Here is a 20,996-nt window from a genome sequence, read left to right as displayed (position 1 = left end):
CAAAGGAGGGGTTAAAGATAATCACCAGGGACATTTCGACCAGCAAACTCTAGTTCTGTTCTCAATAAAACCTGGCAACCTTTTATTAAACACTCATCCAATGTTACTATTCACCCAGAAACTAACTAGATACCCCCCCCCCCCCCCCTCCATTTTCTGTATGTCTCCTTCCATTGTTTTGTTTTATGTTTTTTTTACTTAACTATTTACGTCTTAGTTTTCTCATCCAATTCAGTTTTTTAAATGTATTTATTTGTGTTCCTTATCAAGATGTGTCTTGAATTATTAATGAGTGGGAAGGGATAACGGACAATCATGGACTTTAGTTGGGATTGTAGACGCAGATTGGGCTCAACTGATACTGTCTTCATGTCTTTATTTTTCTTGTCCCCAACATGCATCATATGGAATGACCCTCTTACTTTTTAACCCATCTGTTTACACACATTTTTCTTTTGTTGTAAAAAAAAAGTGAAAACACTGATAAAAAGATAAAAAAACAAAAAAACAAAGTCTGACTGCGAGCTGGAGCATGTGCGTGGCAGCACACAGCAAGCTTGGTCCCTCGGCCTGCAGTCCACAGTACGCTTAGAGCGGTGCATAGATAGACGCTCCGCACTGCTCTACGCCTGTCGGCTGTAAGGCTGTTGGAGATTCACGGAGCGGCAACGGTTGTGGTTTGCGGCATTGCATAGCTTTCACATATCGTTGCATATGGAGTATAAATTGGGCTTAATGGAATTTACTAAGTACTCTTATTGGTACTACTGATGAAAATGATGGTCAACATTTTTTTTTATATCATCTTAATGTTTCTTTCTGTTGATATATTTGCATGAAGCAGCTCCCACCGTCTGCTGTTTTGCTCAGTTTCTGGTTTTCAGCAGCATTGTTGCCCATGTCGGTCGTGTTTCCATTGAAGGCACTTTTTTTTTTTTTTTTTAACTTATGGAACAAAACCTCGGCGATCAGGCTTCACTCCAGCTCTCAGTTGAAAACAGGGGCTACATCTTTCTTTCTCGACTAACCTCATTAAACTCAGGCATCTGTGTTTCAGAGCAGAGCAGTGTCATTTTTTTTCATGCTGAGATATCGAAGGGATTTCATACATTCTGGACGTCATTTTCCAGCACGTCATTTCACCCACGTCTTCTCCTCCCCCAAGGGCTGTGATCAAAGGCGAGAGACGATTCTCATTTCGCATTTATGGAGTAATCAAAAAAAGGAAAAAAAGAAACCCCCACATGCTGACAATTTCATATTTTTCTAAACTTCTGAGGGATTTCCTGAATGGCACACGCACACATTCACACAGGCCTGATTCCATCTGTAACAGAGGACGTGTGTGTGTGAGAAGAAATAAATCCTGCGTCACTTTAATCTTTGAAACACTGAAAAGAAAAGAAAAAGGATCGATCCCAGTAAATTGCTTGGTTATTGAAAAGATCCCTGCTGATAAATTACACTTCTGCTGGCTGCTGTCATCACTGCAGGCAGGTAAATTCCATGTAGAATGGGGATATCCATGCTGGATGGGTTTGAGGGGCAGAGTTTTGAGTAAAAATCACACACTGAAAATCCAATTTACCAAGCAGAACTGTTACATTAAAGTGAAGAATCAGTGATGATAACTGAATGTAAGAAGATACAGTAAATATAACAAAAATACATTGGTCAAATATTGTAAATTTCTTCTAAAAGCACAACATTTCCTGTGTGTTACCTCTTGCTATAGGCATGTTTATTACCTCCACATTGTGTGTCTGATCTGAAAGATGCTGGGGTAGAATTGAAAAACTCACCGATTTGCTATATTGGCTTTAACAGCAGAGTCCTAAAATCCACAAGCATGTCACAGTGTAAACAAAGGAGGTCAGAGGGTAATTGACCGATCCAGTAGAAACAATAAATCGAGCCATCCACAGATCACATGTCGGAGGGAATATTGATGTCTTATTGTTTCACTGTTTCCACATGTGAATACTCCTTGTCTGGTGACCTTGTTATGGAAAGCTGAAAAGTGGGGGGATGTTATGGTGGATGGGTGGGCCATTACGCTGGATGTAAAGGCTCAAGGGGCTGTTTGGAGTTTACTTCTAACAGTTTATAGGGATTTAATTGAAAAACTAATACACAATAGTAATGCCTTATCATATTTTTGGAATGCTTCATTTCCATCTCTGTGGAGCATTTATATATGAAAACAAGTTTAATATGGACCAAAATCACATCTTTTTACAAAAACTGAGAATTTTATATATGTATTTGACCACCAGAGGCGCTCTTTAGATTGGATTAATTGGTGAGTCAGTTCAGGCGATCAGGGTTACTACACAGATGTGGAAATGTTTCTACAGTAAAGATGATTTCGATATTCTCGCGAGTTATTCTGATCATAATATGAACTTGCCAAATTAAGTTTTTTTTAGTTCCAGCTAAATGTGGCCAAATGTTTCATGCCTTTGAAGATGTAAATAGTGTATTAAAAAAGCATTTTTATCTGTAGGTTGTAAAACACGTGGTGAACTGAGGCATGATATTGTTGAAATTGCATTTTTTTTTAAATTAAATTTTAAGGTTTGGCATGTTTTGTAAAAGATAGTTCAATAAATATGAACATAAGAATATTTCAATACTTTGTTGCAGTAAAACAAATACATACCGTAGGTTTAGAATTCTAGTTATCTATCTACTATAATGCCAGCCCCCTTGAGATCAGATTGTGCTGTATGTGGCCCCTGAAGTAAAAAGAGTAGGACATCCATCTTAAACAGTGAATCGTAGTCCGCTTCCTAACCAGGGGGATCAGATCAACCTTCTCTTATTCAGGGATTCCTTCAGCCAAACTGGATGTCAATTGGGTGAAACCAGTAAAATAAAGCATAATGACCTATTATAGCAGCTTTAGAATTCTCAGTGCAGTGAAAATGTTTACATTTAATACTGCTTTTAATACTTTTTACCAAATCTATAATGGCATTCCCAAGGTTTGTTAAATGTCCTTTCCTCCACTTCCCTCTTTTCCACGAGCAAACAAATGAGGAAAAACAGTTACCTTTAATGAAAATGTTCAGTGAATGTAATTTAGCTTATTACTTTTACACATTGCAAGATCATCTCACAGGCTGGATTAAACCACCTTGTAGGTACATTTTAGCCCCCAGCCTGCATGTTTAAAACTCCTTTCCTGACACACTTGTAACTTAAAGTATAAATAAATGCAGCACAGATCAAGAGGTTTGAATAAACAAGAAAACTAGAGCAGGATGTGACACAGGTTTCAAACAACAAGTTTCTTGCAACAGATCTTCAGCCTACAGGATAAACTGGTATGTAGGAAATATGGATAAATATCTCCTACTGTATTATGTGTGTGAAACACTAATTCTGGCTGTTTATGTCGAAGGCTTGTGTTTTATAGCAGTATCAAAACGTCATTTCACAAAACCGGAAATGCCGATTTTGAGTGCGATGTCACTGCTGGTTACCAGTATACCACTGCCGTTCCTCTTCAAGTGGCAGCCACGGCTGAGGTGCCACTCACACTCAGCTGACAGGCATCACTCCCCATCAGGATGTTGTATGAATTTTAGAGGGTTGGTGCACATTATATAGTGGTGCTGCTGTCAAAACTTGTGCCCAAAGTTGTAAGTCACACATTCACTGGTGTGTTACTGTCAAATTCAACTTATTGCTGCCGTTAAAAAAACAACAACAACAAAAAAACAAGGAACTTAAAGGTTTAATATATTGTATGTAGAAAATCAGTGTTGGACTAACAAGATAGTGTGCTTGTGTACTCATCACCTGTGTAAAAAAAACAACAAGCTCCTCTCTTCATTCACTTATGAATTAGCTCTTTACAATGTCTCTGCTGAAGCTTCAGTTCCTGTTTTAATGTAATCTATTATGGCACAGGTGATCTATTACTAGTAATCGCCTTGTTCTGCAGCCCTGGACCCTGTGTGGTGAAAATGACTTGAGATAATCACAGCAGCCAGATTTGATTGAATGTGATCCCACATTTCTCAGGGTCATTATGGGAGAAGGTTTTATGTGACCCACAAAAAACACCCCTCTCTCTCTCTCTCTCTCTCTCTCTCTCTCTCTCTCTCTCTCTCTCTCTCTCTCTCTCTCTCTCTCTCTCTCTCTCTCTCTCTCTCTCTCAGCTGATTCAGCTGGGCAGGGGGGCGGATCCCACCCTCTTGTCACTCACCCTGCTCCTGCTCAGTGATTGGTTTGTCTCCTCCGGGGTGGGGGGCGGTGCCGTCCCAGCCACATGGAGCGAGTTGAGTGTCTCAGTGTCCGTTAGTGTGATCCATCCTCCGAAGGAGACGGTGGAGACGCTTTGGTCACTCTGGATCAACTTGGCGCAACAGCAGCATCGTTACTGAAAACATACTTTGATCTGGGCAGTGACAGTTTTACTCTGTATAGTATATCTTTAATACTACTTTCATTATTGTGGAAGCTTTCAGGTCATGGAATGAAGGTAAACTTTCATTTGTGCGTAAAAGTCGTTTTTCGTTGAACTGAAGAATTGGCTTCGTTATGCGCGCTGAATGGACTTCGTTCATCACAACGGATTTATTAAAAGTGGAGGTATTTACGGGGAGCATTTATTAGTTTGACTACTTTATTTATTGTTTTTTTGGACTGTCCTCTTTTTGAGAAAAACATTAACATTTTTACGCATACAATCTTTTTGGAATTTCAGTCATAGTGAGAGGAAGACCGGCTCTGGTGACTCACATTGACTCATTACTGCAACTGGAACGGGTTTAATGGAAACATGTCCAAGGCTGGAGCCGGACCAGTTGTCCTCTTTACCCTCCACCTGCTCCTGCGGCTGCTGCTGCTTGGTGTGTCACCTTTGTGTCTGTGTGCGCAGCCCGGACATCCAACGCGCTATTTTGGCCAAATAGCGGAGAACTCTCCGGCAGGGACTCCGGTTGATGGCGCGGTGATTGCGGTCGGAGCTGCGGGCTGCCAAGGTGCGGACCTCAATGCCAGTCTGAAGGGTGATTACGCATCGGACTTCAGGCTTGTACACCGCCGCGGGCACCGGGACTACCATGGATATGTGCGATTGGTCTCTGCTAAAACTCTGGACCGGGAATTTATAGCGATGTATGAGCTGACGGTGGAGCTGCCACCGCGTTGTCTAAGGAGACCAGCCTTGGTTCAGGTTGAGGTGTCGGACAAAAACGACAACATCCCTCGGTTCACCAGTAGAAACAAGACTGTTGAAGTAGACCAGCTGACCCCTATTGGGTCTGAGTTGGCCCGTTTTAACGCAAAGGACGGCGACGCAGAGAGGAACGGACGTGTCACCTTTTACGCGTTGCCTGAGTCTCACCTACTCCACGTGGTTCCACAAACCGGACAAGTCAGACTAGTCGGGTCCCTGTTAGGGGTCAGCCAGGTGAATTTACGCCTTTACGTGAAGGACGGTGGAAATGTAGCTCTGATCGGAGAGCCGGTGTTCCTGTGCGTCAACGTGCGCCGGTCCAGCAGAGCGCGGAGGAAGCCCCGGGCTCTGTCCGAGGAACTGACCTACACAGTCACCGTACCGGATCACGTCAGAGTCGGGGATCTTGTGTTCACCGTGCCAGACCAGAGGTTTGACCAGCGGCGGTTCGAGGTGATATCCGAGGCGGACTCTCCGGTCCAGATCGAGCGGGAATCGGGGCGCTTATACCTGGCGCGCAGCCTGCGGGAGCCTGCGGAGGTGGTGGTGAAGATCCACAATGTTCGAGGTAGGAAAACCCTCGTTCGTGCGTAAAATCACAGATAATACTTGGAGGAGGTTGTTTCGAAGTCTGAGTGCCGCTACTGCATCACATTTCGGCAGATATAAATGAATAACTCATGAAATGGAGGACTCAGTTTAAGATATCCTCCCTCTTGGTGTAACCGTAAGGGAATATAATTAAGGTGTACGTCTGTGTATTTAATTGTGCCCTTAACCAATTTCGTTTGTGCTCAAAACCTGATCCCAGCGGAATCCGTGAAGTGCTCAGACATGGAAGAGGATTTTCCAAAATGCTCTGTAGTCTGGAGTTTGTTAGGTCATATGTCAGAAAAATTACAATAACGCTACAACCAAGAACTAAAAGCATGCAGAGATAAATTATGTCTCTTAGTAGTGCCTTTAGTTGATTTTTTTTTTTTCAGTTTGTGTTGCAGAAAGTTTCCAAAAATTTCTGCAGAATTTTCCACCAGGAGGCTGAGTGGTGTTTATTCGCTCCTGTATGTGTGGCTTGTGTTGGCTCTTTTCCAGAAGAGTTTGAATCGACCTTAACCGTCAACCGGCTACTTTACACTCTTTCATTCATTCCTTACAGCACTCTACACACAACTCTGCCAACTGTCTGTGAGCGTGTGACAGACAGTGTTTGTTGCCAGCAGGTTGTTAAAGGACAAACAGAATTGACAGTGTTTAGTATGTGAGGTGAGGCAGAGTAAACGCACTTCAGCACTTTTCACACTCAGGGTTTACTCTCAAAATGCAGTTAACAGACACACATGCATCATCCTTGGAGAAACGAGGCTTCTGCAAAATGAAACCTTGACTGAAGAAGGTTGTGCAGATGGGTAAAAGCATTTTTTTCACAAAGGTATTTGTTTTGCTCCTGCTTCTGTGAAGCTGCATTCAGATAGACAGAGGTCACTCAACCTGAATGACAAAATAGCTTTTCTGACAGCGCTTTCAGAAAATACTTTGCTATGTGTTGCTGCATGCAACTACATCTATTTGGTAAAAGAAGCTTTGGAATTAAAAAGAATGTCTTTAGTGACACGGCTCTCCCATGGCCACAGAGTATGTGCTGTTTCTCAATCTTTTCACTGTATTTTCACTCGAGTCATTGGCCATAGCATAAAAAGAAAAACAAGTGAGGGAATAACTTCAACTAAGTTTTTATTAAACAAACTCTAATTTCCAATATACAAAATCAACTGTGTGTTCAACCTCAGACAATATGCCTATTATGAGCAGTTTGTGGGTACGACCACCATCTATGAAGCTGCAAGGTAACTACAGGAAACTCAAAATATGTTTTTGTTGAAATTAACCTTTTAATTCCTAAACCAAATTTGGACTGTCACTGGTTTCAAGATTCCTCCTTCAACCATCTCCAGAAGTAAAAACCTGGCCACCAGCTGCTGCAGAGTGACTTAAACAAACTGGGAGACATACCCTAAGGCAGCATTAAAACAAGTCAACATATCACCAGTCTGAAATGAGCTGCTGTCTTGCAGCTCTGATCTGTTTGACAGGATGAAACGACGTCCAGATGCTGCTGTGACCACCGACCCCCCCCCCCCCCCCCCCCCCCCCCCCCCCCCCCTCAAAGTAAATGTTTGGTCAAGAGCCGACAGACTTCACATCTGGATGATGGTGATGGCAGTTTGGTGTTCTGGTCAGATCTGGCCAATCAGCCGATCCAAACAGCATCTCGGCTGTTTATTTGTAGAAATTAGATGTATTTGCTCACCTGGGGCTCCCCCAGGTCTGCGTGCACGGGGGCTGGAGTGGACCATGGGTCTCCAACAGGAAGCTTTGTTTGTATTAAAGCGAGCTGCACAGTTCAGGCCAGCTCTGGTTTGTGGCTGCAGAGAAAGAGTGGTGATTTGGTGGACACGGCGCTGAGCATGCTGTAAACTGGCCGGCTGATTGAGGCGGCCTGCCTTTCGTCGGCTGTGATTTTGATGTGTGGGAACAAGGTCTGAGCAGAGGCAGCTCGAAGGCCTCTGGTTGGTCAGCTGGCTCAGCAGATGATCTCTGGATAGTTGTAGCGGTCTGCTGTCGGAAATGTGAGGCTGATCTCATTTAACAAGTAACAGATCAACCTTTGTCTTCTCAGAATCATCCTCTCTGCAACGATACAGCCTGTATGAACTGAATGATGGCGAGTATAGCTAAGCATGCACCGCGCATGTCGCCGATCACTTGTTTTATGCTGTAAAATCTCAGGTAATACTGCATTCGTGACTGAACACTGAATGGTTGAAGGTGAACATTGTGGCGCTAATGCAAATTGTTTTTCTCCCCACCCCTAACATCCGGCAGGCACACACGTTCCCACACAATCCTCACCTCCTGCAGGTAATAAATTGTCCACACACGACCCTCACAGTCCACACACACATCTACATCATCGACACGTACACAGGTCTCTCTCACACTCTGGCAGCTCGTCCATCACCGCAGACGGCAGCGACTCTACTGAATCCGTTTTATCCTTGACTTTTAATAAATGCCCAGTGAACTCACACACATGCACACAGACACACACACGCACGCAAGGACACACATTCCTGTTTGGTGTGTGTATGTGTGTGTGTGAGTGAGTGAGTGAGTGAGTGGAGGCCATGACTTTAATGACGGCAGTAATTTTCCTTTTCAATTCTGATTGTGCTTGAAATGACTTAATTTAGCTGCACAATGATTAGCGCCATAACGAAACAGTCCTGGGGCCAAAGAACAGAAAGAGAAAAGAGACTAAAATAAACCAAGTATATCATCACAGTTAGAAGTGGGGAAAGTGAAACTGGTGAAAATTGCACTCATTTATTACCCAACAATGTTTTAGAACGCCATAAAATGCGTTGCTGTTATAATGGACTGACTGAGACTCACATACAGCCTTGAGGTTTTAACAAAGGTTGTTACAATTTCCTTTTTTTTTTAACATGAAAGTACATTACAACGGAGTATAGGAGTGTGAAAATGTGTCCTAGCTGTAGATGCTTGTGAGGATTTTGAGTGAACAGAATGAGTGTCGTTTGCCATTTAGAAAGATCTTCCATTAGAAAAATGTTTGCATGTATAAAAATGGAAGCTGATCTGCTCTGTTTTAAAAGATGGTACAAATGGGCTCAACCTTTAGCAGAGATGCTGCTGTTATTGTGGTGAGAGGTTTTTCCTCATCTGGCCCTCTACTACTTATATTGGTTCATTTGATTATAAGATATATAATATAACATATTTCTATTATAAGATTTCTTCGGCCTTGTGATCCTGCATGAATCATTTCTGTTGCTCGTCTTTTTTGTTTGTCTTTGACTGCGTGACCAATCATCTTCCATATTGAGCTTATCCGTTTTTGTTTTGTTGTTGCCAAATTCAGATTTATTGGCAGTAACAGACGAATGTTTGATCAATTTTGATAACATTATTGGGATTCAGCGCTCCATCCATTCACTCCACAGTCAACTCAAGCAAACAGACCCAGAAACGAACCATTTCCAGCAGATCGTCTTCATGTATACAGGAAAACAGGGTCCAAAACACACAATGCCAGACATGAGCGATTTGCTAATTAATTAAAGGTTCGGTCATCAATACCTATAAATAACAAGACTTGTTGAACTGGATTCAGGCAGTTTCTTTGGTGCTCAGGTTTTCTTCTGAAGTCCAAACACATGCGTATTAAATGGGTGCCTTTTAATTTCCCATAAGCCTGTGAACGTGTGCGATTGTCTCTTGGCGTTGTCTTTGTGATGAACTGGTGGCGTGTTCAGTGCACCGTGCTTTTTGCACAAAGTCGTAGGAAGAAAGTGTCAAGACATGGCGGATGACACTTTGGATACGCATTGTTCACCATCCACTGTTCTGGATCTGGTTTCTAGTCAATTTGTGAAGCTTCGGTGTTCACAAATGTCCTGATGAACTTCTGCTTAGTTCTTATTAGCAGCACGTAAGCAGCAGAATGTCTGAGCCGTGTGTAATTAATGCTAATTTCATTTGTAAGTTGCCCACAAGCCCAAATAAAACATGCATCTTGTTCGGTTAGCGTGCTTCCTCGTCGACATAAGCCGTTGCACGCGTGTTGTAAGTGGACCACGTCTCCCTTCCAACAGGAACAACAGAGTCTTCTCTGCTTCAACAAGCTAGTCAATCATGTTGAATTCATTTCAGGAGGACGCATCTCATGGTTAAACTTTCATGAATATCAAATCAATATTTTAAGCTTATCAAACTAACATCTACGTGTGTCAGATGCAATCATCAGCAGCCCGACTGTGTCTACAGGCCTGTGAGCGTTACGCTCCGACAACACTCAGTAACGTTTGTGTTTCCAGCCAGCAAACGCTGAACACAGCATCTCAGCTGAATTGTTGTTGTCGTTGTTTTGTTTTTCTCCAAGAAATTTAATTAAATAAAGCTGGATCCAATAAGGCATTACTTCATACCATACAAAGAAAACACCCCAACTGTTTTAAAGAAATCCACCCAATCCCTCAAGTAAGTCGTATTTAGTGAGTTTCGATTGTGGCAGCAACGAGGTATTCTGTGTAGTCGTCCAAGTTGGGAGGGTGTTTAGGTGAAATATTACAGGAATCCAGTGAGAAATCAAGCTCTTTGGTGAATTTGACAATTGTGTGTGCATTTTATTAACATAAAAATGTTTTTTTAATGACACAATATCAGGTGAACATGCAACAGTGTCATGATGTCCGATGAATAAAACATTTATGGAGATGATTGTTATGTCTTTACACATCAAAACCATCCAAATGACTGTTTCTGTTGCTTCTAAACTACCGGAGCTATGCATCTGTCTTTTATTGGGGGATTAACTGCAACCAAAAAGCAATGGGGATATCTTTAAAATGTCAAGGTACCTGCAATTGCTAGAAAAAAGGTAAAATAACTTAAAGTAACGGCTGAAAACAGCGATAGGAGGTTAAATAACTTAAACCACTTAGAAGACTAAAACAGCTGAAATTGCAGAGATCATCAAAAAAACGAAATGCTAAAACAGCTGAAACCACTTGAAAACGTATAAAAACAAAAACATTAAAAATGGCTCAAAACTTCTGTAATGCTAAATGTAATCCTACAACTTTGTAAATGCAACTTAAGATGCAGTTTTTTGTATTTATAGCAAAACTATTTCACTTTATGAGCGGTCTCCTCCTCGTTTTACAGGTAAAAACACGTTTTGTGGCTTCAAATGAATGAAGGTTGCAGATAGAAGATGGATGGATCCAGAAAGGAAGCAAATTGAAGCACGACACACAAATAGATAATATGTAGCAAAACTGAGAACTGGTGACCGTGACTCAGATAAACTTCTCAAAGAAGAAAACTTTTTTTTTTTATTTACCGTCTCATTAACTGTAATAAATGTGTTTATTTGCATATTTAAATGAGAAAATTGTTCCTGTTGGCTGCAATTAATGCAGCTGCCTGCACACCGACGGGCCTGTTCCCTCATTAAACTGCAGCTCCACTGTTGTTAACTGTTATTAATTGTTTTAGCTAAAAATGTGTTTGTGTGAAGCACAAACGCATGCAGACACGCACGCACACATTATTCTACAAACATGGCCCTGGTCTGTCAGGTTTTCCTACAGATTTTCTGTTTAGCAGCCCTGGGGTGACACACGCACACACGCACACACACACACACACACACACACACACACACACACGCACACACACACACACACACACACACACACACACACACACACACACACACACACACACACACACACACACGCGCACACAAACATGTGGCACTGTGGCAGGTTGCTTCTGGCCTCAGGCTAAATCCAGAAATAAAGACAATAGAATAAAAAAAAAAGAGAAAAAAATAGATGTGTGTGTGTGTGCGTGTGTGTGTGTGTGTGTGCGCGTGTGTGTGTGTTTGTTAGAAACCAAGCACGACGGGACTGTGTCCTCAAGGCTGCTGAGCTTCACAGTGATTGTGTGTTTGTCAGTGTCACATACATGATCACACTAGTCTCGATGTGCATGTTTATTTGTTGGTATTTCACTGTGGTTATGCGCATTTTGCTGTGTGTGTTCAAAATGCTGCAGGGTAAATTATTGTGACCACACACTGAAGCTGACCTTTTTAAAAAGCAACAAAGCAACAGCACACACATAAATAATGGACCGGATTCATCAAATTCAACAGTTCTAACAGCTCTTAACTGCACGAAAAGGCGTCTGTAACTCTTGATGATCCACACGATGTCTTATTATTTGCAGCATAAAATCTGTCTTGTTTTAATCAATAATAGTAAAAGTGTAATTCAGATAAGCGTCATTGTGTTAAGGACAGGTTCCTGCTATATTCATATGTTGTAAAAAAAAAGTCCTCAAATTACTCACCTGTCTCTTTGATCAGATCGATATACGGCAGCTTAGCATTAACATATCAGATCGATATACGGCAGCTTAGCATTAACATGTGTAGCATAAAAGAGGAAACTGTTTTCCGGTCTATTTAAAGACAAATGACAATATTCAGTGCAGGAATTATCTCAAGCATTGTTTCAGTATATACCAGCCACCATGCTTTTGTTCATTTTCTCTACTTTGCTTCCTGATTGCTCATGAGCTTTCATTTTTAAAATAATTTTTTTTACCATTTGCATGGGATCTTAATCTTTATCAGCTCTTCCCTCCTCATTACGATTACAACATAAGAGATTGATTGGGTTTCATGTATTTTAGATATTAGCATAAAAAAAAAGCATACAAATGTCATATTTAGCTGTGAATGGTAAGATAGAAAAAGTATTGGTGCAATAGGAAGTGTTTCTCTTTCAGCTCAGCTAAAACAATGTTGTCATTTTACATCTGTGCTGTTAAACAACACTGTTGCTTCCCTGAATATAACCTGTTTTAATTTAGGTTATTAGAAACTATAACATGGTAGAAGAACCTGCAGCCTGCTGGAGGTGCTAGAAGGTCTAGAAACTGTTTCTAAGTTACTTTCCTCTCAGTTTGTCCTCATTACCCTCTCTAGCTTTCCATCGCTCTCCCCCTCCATTGTTTCTGTTTCTCCCTGTTGTCCTAATAGCTTATTGACAGCCAATCAGCTGTGGCCTCAGGCGAGACCGCTCTCCAATCACCAAGTAGGACAAGGTCATCCCATCTGTACTGCCACGATAAACGCACACTGCATGGACTCTATAAAGTTTATTCAGACCATATCCTGAAGGTGTGTATTATTGCTGAATTAAGCTTCTTTATGTAGTGCAGATGATTTGACAAGTTATGATGCAAAATTCCCTTTCTAATGGTTTTTCAACTGTAATATTCATCCCCATACCTGGAATGACACCCCAGAAATTCAGAAAATCTGTTATCTCTCTCCCTGGCTTGTTTAATTTTTTTAAAAAGGTGTGTGCCCCAACAAGCAAATCAGAAATCAGACTCTTTATAGTGTCATCAGGGGATCAGCCAATCCTAATCAAGGCCAGCCCTCCCTTTGACCTGTACTAATGTAATAACCCAGTTTGGGGTTATAAAAGCTATAAATATATAAATATAAAAGCTGCCAGCAGCCATTACACACATCCTGCTTTTTTTTTGTGCTGAAAGTATAAAAGTGACCTTAAGTGCAGATTCATTGCGCTGGACCCACTAAGTCACTGTGTCTCTCTCTTACACACACACACACACACACACACACACACACACACACACACACACACACACACACACACACACACACACACACACACACACACACACACACACACACACACACACACACACACACACACACACACACACACACACACACACACAGTATCAGATCTTCAGAGGACTTCATCTGGGTTAATTAATGACGTACATCAGAGGAGACACACAGACACACAGACACACAGACACACACACACACACACACACACACACACACACACACACACACACACACACACACACACACACACACACACACACACACACACACACACACACACACACACACACACACACACACACACACACACACACACAGGCTTGATCACCACTTTGCTCAGACTATCAGAGGAGATTTAATGTGTGTGCAAAATGACAGACTGATGACCACACACACTTTCCCCCTCTCATCTCCATTTTCTGGTTGTTTCCAACTCACTGTTTCCATTTTCAAGCCTCTCTCTGGCCCAGACGCCGATCACCCCCCCCTCCTCACCCTCATGTGGGTCACTGTGTGGAAATGTAGGGTTGCAGGTGCAGAAGGAGGCTGGCAGGAAAAATAACTCTTCTTAGTGTATTCAGCTCTGCGCTTTGCATTTTGTCACTGAAAACTATGGTAAAAGCTGTCTAAGGTCGGGGGCCCCCTTTTTTTCTTGGCAAAAAAACATTGAAGGACTCTAATGGTTTTAGATAAATAAAGAGATAAACATGTGTGCAGACATGGGGAAATAAATGCCTTTATTATAAACCAGTGTCACTTATATATGTTTTTTCATCTTCATGACACATTTTATTAAATTTTTTTTTTAACAAACGCAATCAACTCCAGTTCATAAAATACAGTACATGTTTCAAACTTGACAGCCCTTTAATTATACTGGCTAAATTTTGTAATAGTTTGTAATGCAAATCCATGCCAGAAAGGCCCATAAGCCCTGAAAACCTCCATAGCAGTTCCACTACGATTCATTAGTTAATAGTAATATTTGTTTTCACTTCAGCACAGTGCAGTCAGCACATATGTATTTTTCAGTAAGAAAAACTCAAGTGAAACCCTCAGAAACTGACAAGACTGGTTCAGATGACACTCCAGCGTGTGAACAGGGATTATATAACAGGAATGAACAGAGATTTCTTTTCTCTATGGTGTAGTGGAGCTGTTCCTCTTGCTATCCTGCACTGACACACACCGATAATACAAACTGACTCCCCCCCCACCCTCCTCTCTCTCTCTCTCTCTCTCTCTCTCTCTCTCCACCTCTCTCTCTCTCCACTGATGGGGGATGAACGGGGTGAAAGAGAACAATTATTTGCAGTCCGACTTTACTTCTCCTTCAGTAACCAAACAACACTGTTTATTTATTTCAGAAAAAAAACACCCATCAAATATGACACACACACACACACACACACACACACACACACACACACACACACACACACACACACACACACACACACACACACACACACACACACACACACACACACGCAAACTTAGAAGCACACCATGAAATGAATGAACAGTAACCTCGGTCGTGTGCATATGTTGTTAACATGTATGTGTGACATGATGCACATCTGTTTTCTGCATGTTAACCCCCAGCAACCCCCTCCCATTCCCCATTAATGCATACTTGCACTCTCTCTCTCACACACACACACACACACACACACACACACACACACACACACACACACACACACACACACACACACACACACACACACACTCACACACACCCCCCGACCCCTCAGGGCTGCTGCACGTCATTGTGCCTGTTTGTATGAGTTGACGTGTCCTGGCTAATTGTCTCCCATCACAGTCTGTAGCTGCTGCTGCTCTCTTGCAGCTGAGGAGGGGTAAATAAATCGGCAACCAGATAAAGAAAAAGATAAAGGGAGCTGCTATTGTAGCTGTGAACTGCCGGGAATTCTTCCTACAAAACATGTTATGTATAATTCATGTGCACTTGTATTGGCTGCATCTGACTAATTTCATAATTACAGTACTCAGAATTTTCACCATACTGGTTGAAGTTTGGGATCGTGGTTTCTAGTGAATCATCCGAATCATTTTCCAACAGTTGGAGTTCTGACAGCTTTCGAAGTTGTGGTTTGTTGTTTGCAGTTTGTGCAATACATGTTGTGAGTTTCCTTATTATCATTTCTAAGATATCTGGTATAGACTAAAAGGGTCAAACTCATTGTGAGGCCACATAGGGCCCGATTTAATCTCAGATGTGTCAGACTCCTAAAATAAAACATCTTTGTCTATAAAAACCAAAGTTTTAAAGTTTTCGCTCTGGTCCAGTGCCTTCCTCCGGTAAGTACTGAACATGCAACTAATGCAGTGTCTCCATCATTTAATACGAAACGCTGTGTTTTTTTCTTACAAAAAAAGGAATACCAAATAGAAGTGATGCTTTATTTTTCACTCTCTTATTTTACCCCATGCCCAATGATAGGAGGGCAGCCACTGTGTGGAAGCAATTGGGATTCAAACCTCTGAATACAAGCTCGTTTCTGCCAACATTGCCACAATTGAACCTTTTTCAAAATCAGAAAACCACATTCTCATCTTTGGAAGCTTTATTTTGGTCTTTTCTGTTTCACTTGAGGAATTCTCTGTATTGTAGGGTGTAAGAGTTGAGTTACCTTTTATTCATAGATAAATGCTGACCTTAACTAACTGCTAACATAATAAATTAACTAACCTTAACTAACTCTTTCTTCTGACATTTATCTAGATTGTTGATATATAACTTGCCACAAATAGTTCTTTTTTGTGCGAATGAATGAGATGGATGTTTTGTGTTTTGGACGCCATCTGAAGCGACACAGAAAACGTCCACCCACCCATACGTAGGTTCCATTTTCATTTCCATTTCCAGTTGCACGTTGACCCTACGACTATGAACAAGGATAAAGTGGTATAGAAGATAGACGGATGGATATGGTTACTGTTGAGTTCTGCTGGAACGCATTGGGAATGAATGGACGTGGCACCACTGTCACTGGATTTTATTTTTCCTTTTAATTAATTATGTACCTAGAATATGTGCTTTAATTTGTTGTTTTGTTTTTTTCATTCACCTACTTACATTTCTTCTCAAAAGCCAGAGTTTTATTACCTCCCCGTGAAGAGGCAGCCTGCCCACACTCTGAAAACCACCGGTATAAAACATCCTCAGTACCAACAAGACCACAAGCAGTGCAGCTGCTGACCTGTGGAGGTTGTTGATAGTGAACATGAGGGAAGACTCGATGGTCTCCTCTTTCAGTTTCTAACAAAGACGTAAGACCTGCGCACAGTTTCCACATAATTAGAGCGATATGGGTAACCTTCGCACATTGTTTTGTCTCTCAAGGTGAAGGGAGGGAAGGGAACTCATTTAAAGTTGGCATTATAATTAAAGCATGTTCTCATACAGTTCAAGCTCGTGGTGCTATGGTGGTCCGAACAACAGGAGGAGTCGGAGCCCGAGCTATAAATCAAAACATCCTATTAACCTCCAGTATTGATAGCCGAGGGTTGCCTGGCTCTTTGCGTTTGGTTTTGCTTTATTGTCTCCACTTCTTTAGAAAAAAATAAAATAAAATACAAGCCTCCAGCACAGTGAGATGTTTATAACTCCTGTGAAAGGTCCGAGTGTGGGCATAAACTTTAACTTTACGTCTGCTTTAAACATATATAAACTGTAAATAATCAGTCACAATAGAAGCATACTCGGATCTTCACAGGATCACTGCTGAAAGAGGATAAAGGAAAGAAAATATAGGCCTTCCAAATCCAATTCACTGGGAGTAAATTGGAGCAATAAGCATTAAGTGTATCCACTCGTTTTGGGTTAGCAAATAAACAGGTGGCAGTGATTTGTGGTTTCTGTTCATTAAACCTGATAATTAGTGATCTGTAGAATCCCTCAAGGCTGGAACTTTACCTCAGTATTCCTGCGATAAATCAAAAAAATGTGTTTCCTCCACCAGCTGCCTCAGTGAAACGGACTAGATTGCGATTGTGTCTACAAACGTACTGCAAAATAAAACATTACAAGATAGTAAACAGTGAAGCGGGCCCTTCAGGGAACAAAAAGCCTGTTGATGTTGAAAGAGTGAAGGGAATACTGATGATGTGTGATAAATGTTTTTTTTTACCAAAGCAACTTCAAACAGAGGGGAGATTGGAGTTTGACGGACCAAAGAATCCTATTTTAGGGGGGGGGGGGGGGGGGGGGGGGGGTGCAGTCTTTAAAGGACTGAGGATGAGAGAAGTCACTCGGCTCGTAAGTGACGAGGGAAACTTTGGAGAATTAAGATGAACCGTAGACTTCAGTGGTTCTCAGAGCGGCGGTGTGCCGTTTTTATCCAGCAGCAGTTTATGACCTTCACTGATCCCTGCAGCGTGGAGAATCACGTTAAAAACCTTAACGTCTCCAGAGTCCTGGCCTGTCCATCAATCTTCAACACGACACTCCCCCTGCTCTCTTTGTCCTCCTCTTCCTCTCCTCCCCTGGGCTCTCGTTCCTCTCACCCCTCGCGGTCGACCCCCGGGGGGGGGGGGGGATGCGGGTGAAAGGACGGACGGATAGATGAAGCGACGCCGCGAGCTGACTCTTCCTCTGCTTCAAGCCAAGGTCGCAGCGCCGATTAAAAAGCAGACTCCCCTCTCTGCAGCTTATCAGCTCTGAACTCGTCTCTTCGGGGGGATTACAGCAGGACACTGGAGCGAAATAGTGATCCCTCTCCTACGAAATTACCCTCCACATCAACACCACCGTTCTCCTAAGCCACTAAACTTTACATTTGAGTTGAAGCGCTTGAATCCGATGTATTATAAATCTTCTTAAAAAAAATGCACAGTTGTTAATCTTCAAATTAAAAAAAAGTGTACTTGTTGCTTTCCCTGAAGTCGCTGTTTTACTCTCGTTAATCCAAGTAAGTCAATCCCAGCTGACTATAGGCCTCATTTACTAAATGTTGGCACATATAAAAACTGTAACAAACTAGATGTTGTGCATACGAGTGTCAAAGCTGATGTACCAACAGGACACAACCTTTTCTAAAAGCTTAGGTTTGGAACAGGGCGACCGTCCATTGCATTTCATTTTTCCTGTTTTTATTTGGCTTAATTCAGATTTATTTCCTGTTTGATAACTTCCTCCACTACCTCTTCTAACTCTCTTGATATCATGTTTCATGAAACATAAAAATGTCACCAATAGATTGTTTTCCGGTCAACTGCACCTGACGTGTCCACAACGTTCATGTAATACTCCTGTTTACATGTGATGGAGCAGCTCTTAGTTCATCACCTGCAAAATGCACGCACCGCACAATCGATTAGCGCTAACATGCAGTTGAGCACTGCCTTATTCAGGATTGAACACCATCAGGCCCTGTATGAACACAGGAAGGCTCCCATGCCTGGGCTCAGACTGGGGATATTCTCACTCTGAGGCAAGTATGCTAAACCCAACCCCACCGTGCAGCTCAACTATCTTAATATGAAAACATTTGATAGTGAAAAAACCACTCTCTTGAGACAGGAGAGAAATATCGTCTTATTGAAAAGCCTTTTGTTTCAAACAAATAAAAGGTTCCTCAGGAGGATGTAGCTTTAGCAGCAGCAGTTTGTTTTGAGAGTGCGCTTTAAGAAGGAAAGGAAGAGCTTTTTATTACAGCCTCATCGCCACACACACACACACACACACACACACACACACACACACACACACACACACACACACACACACACACACACACACACACACACACACACACACACACATCTTGCTTACTTGCTGCTTATCGCTCCCTGCTAAGCTGCGGGAGAGAAGATATTGTGGACATTCAACATTTTCAGGAGGCAGCTTCATTTCCAGCAGTAAAAGTCGTATTTTTATTTTTTTTCTGCCAGGCTAAGCAGGAATTGCAGTGAACTTCCTGCCACCTCTTCTTCATCCTTCCTTCCTCCTTCTTTTCACAGCTAACGTCTCGGAAGTTTTGTTCATTTTTCTACTGACGATATGACAGTGCAGAAGACGCTCAAGTGCATTTCCAAGTGGAATGTTTTGTTACATTTAACAGACGCTGTTACCAGAAGGCTACAACATCTAGCACGACCGTATTCTCATGCTGTTGCATGAGCATGATTAGGCGTGTTTTTATGTGCAACATATAAAAACAATCCATTTCAAATGTGTAGCAAAACAATAAAATAAAGAATTTTCCTGTTTTCACACAATAGTAGTTTATTTTTTGTGACAAGTTAAGAGAATAATTTATACATTTTCCAATTTCACCCGAGGTCTTTTTTATTCCAATTTACATTATCCCTGGACCACATCCCAACTGGCATTGCACGACAAAACACGAAGGCTCATTCACAACTATGAGCAATTTAAAGTCGCCTCACCAGACGCCACAAACTTATGTTTCACAACAAGAGGGATAACATGCAAACTCTGCAAGAAAGATATGTAATGGAGAGTAATTCATTAATACTGAGCCAAGCCAGCGTGCGTTAAATTGCTAAACAAACAAATATGCTTTTAAAAGTTACAATTTGAACACTTGAGCCAAACATCTGCAGATGAGGTTTCTGCCTGACAGATGCGCTAAAAATTGTTGATAGATTCTTGTCCTAAATAGTAAAATTGTTTCTTCAAGGTTCGGTAAATAGGAAAATTATTGACAGGTTCTGTTCTTCACAGGCCGGCTGGGAAGTACTTCTTCCTTTTCCTGTCATAATTGCATGATCAGTGTAAATGCACCAAAAAAACAAAAAGAAAAAAAACAACATGTCATGTGTGGAGCCTTTTCAGCTCTGAAAATAGCAACATTCAAACATGTGGTAAGAATAAGAAAGAATGGTGCTTGAGAGGTCCTATTTTTAGCTTGCATCTGCCAGGACATGAAGCTCTTGAACTGTTCCAGCATAGCATCTCCAGTATATTGGTATTGAACGTCACCAGCAAATAAACAAACACTATGGCATTGTAAGGCCACAAATGAAATGGTCATTTCCCTTGAAAAAAGTCAGCAGTCACTGTTCAACAAGCAGCAAGAAAACTGTAATTGACTCATCATTGTCACCTTCAGCTGAACCTTTGGGCTCCAGTGAGATGTTGAGTAGTATCACATTGTGTCCCGTCATAGCACCCACAGCACATGGCCTTTTTGTTTGTACTGTGTATCCTCTCATGCACCAGTCTGACCGGTCCGTCTGCAACACACACACACACACACACACACACACACACACACACACACACACACACACACACACACACACACACACACACACACACACACACACACACACACACACACACACACACAGACAGAGCCAGCTGTCACACAGCGGTCCCAGGGTACCTGACCCATATGCCTCCTCCAACACATGGACACATATTTATACACACACATGCTGCAAATTAATGTAAAATAAACTCACGGACACACACACACACACACACACTGAGCAGTGAAGTGAGCCTGCTGAGTTTCTGAGACAGATTGTGAGAGAGACTCAAGA

At 41.9% G+C, this 20,996-nt stretch overlaps 1 protein-coding gene across 1 annotated transcript in view; it reads left to right on the top strand.

Annotated features, from left to right (window-relative positions):
* Positions 1-4,792: 4,792 nt before the first annotated feature.
* Positions 4,793-20,996, top strand: part of LOC308114794 (neural-cadherin) — a gene marked incomplete at its 5' end in the record, with an annotated part of 144,628 nt that continues 128,424 nt past the window's right edge. The window contains one exon of the mRNA XM_080471974.1: positions 4,793-5,759. Coding sequence (XP_080328100.1) covers positions 4,793-5,759 — 967 coding nt within the window. The remainder of the gene's footprint in view (positions 5,760-20,996) is intronic.

The sequence above is a fragment of the Lipophrys pholis genome, assembly GCF_963383615.2.
Source record: "Lipophrys pholis genome assembly, chromosome: 9".
Classification (NCBI taxonomy): domain Eukaryota; kingdom Metazoa; phylum Chordata; class Actinopteri; order Blenniiformes; family Blenniidae; genus Lipophrys; species Lipophrys pholis.
This window is presented reverse-complemented; position numbering and strand designations above follow the sequence as displayed.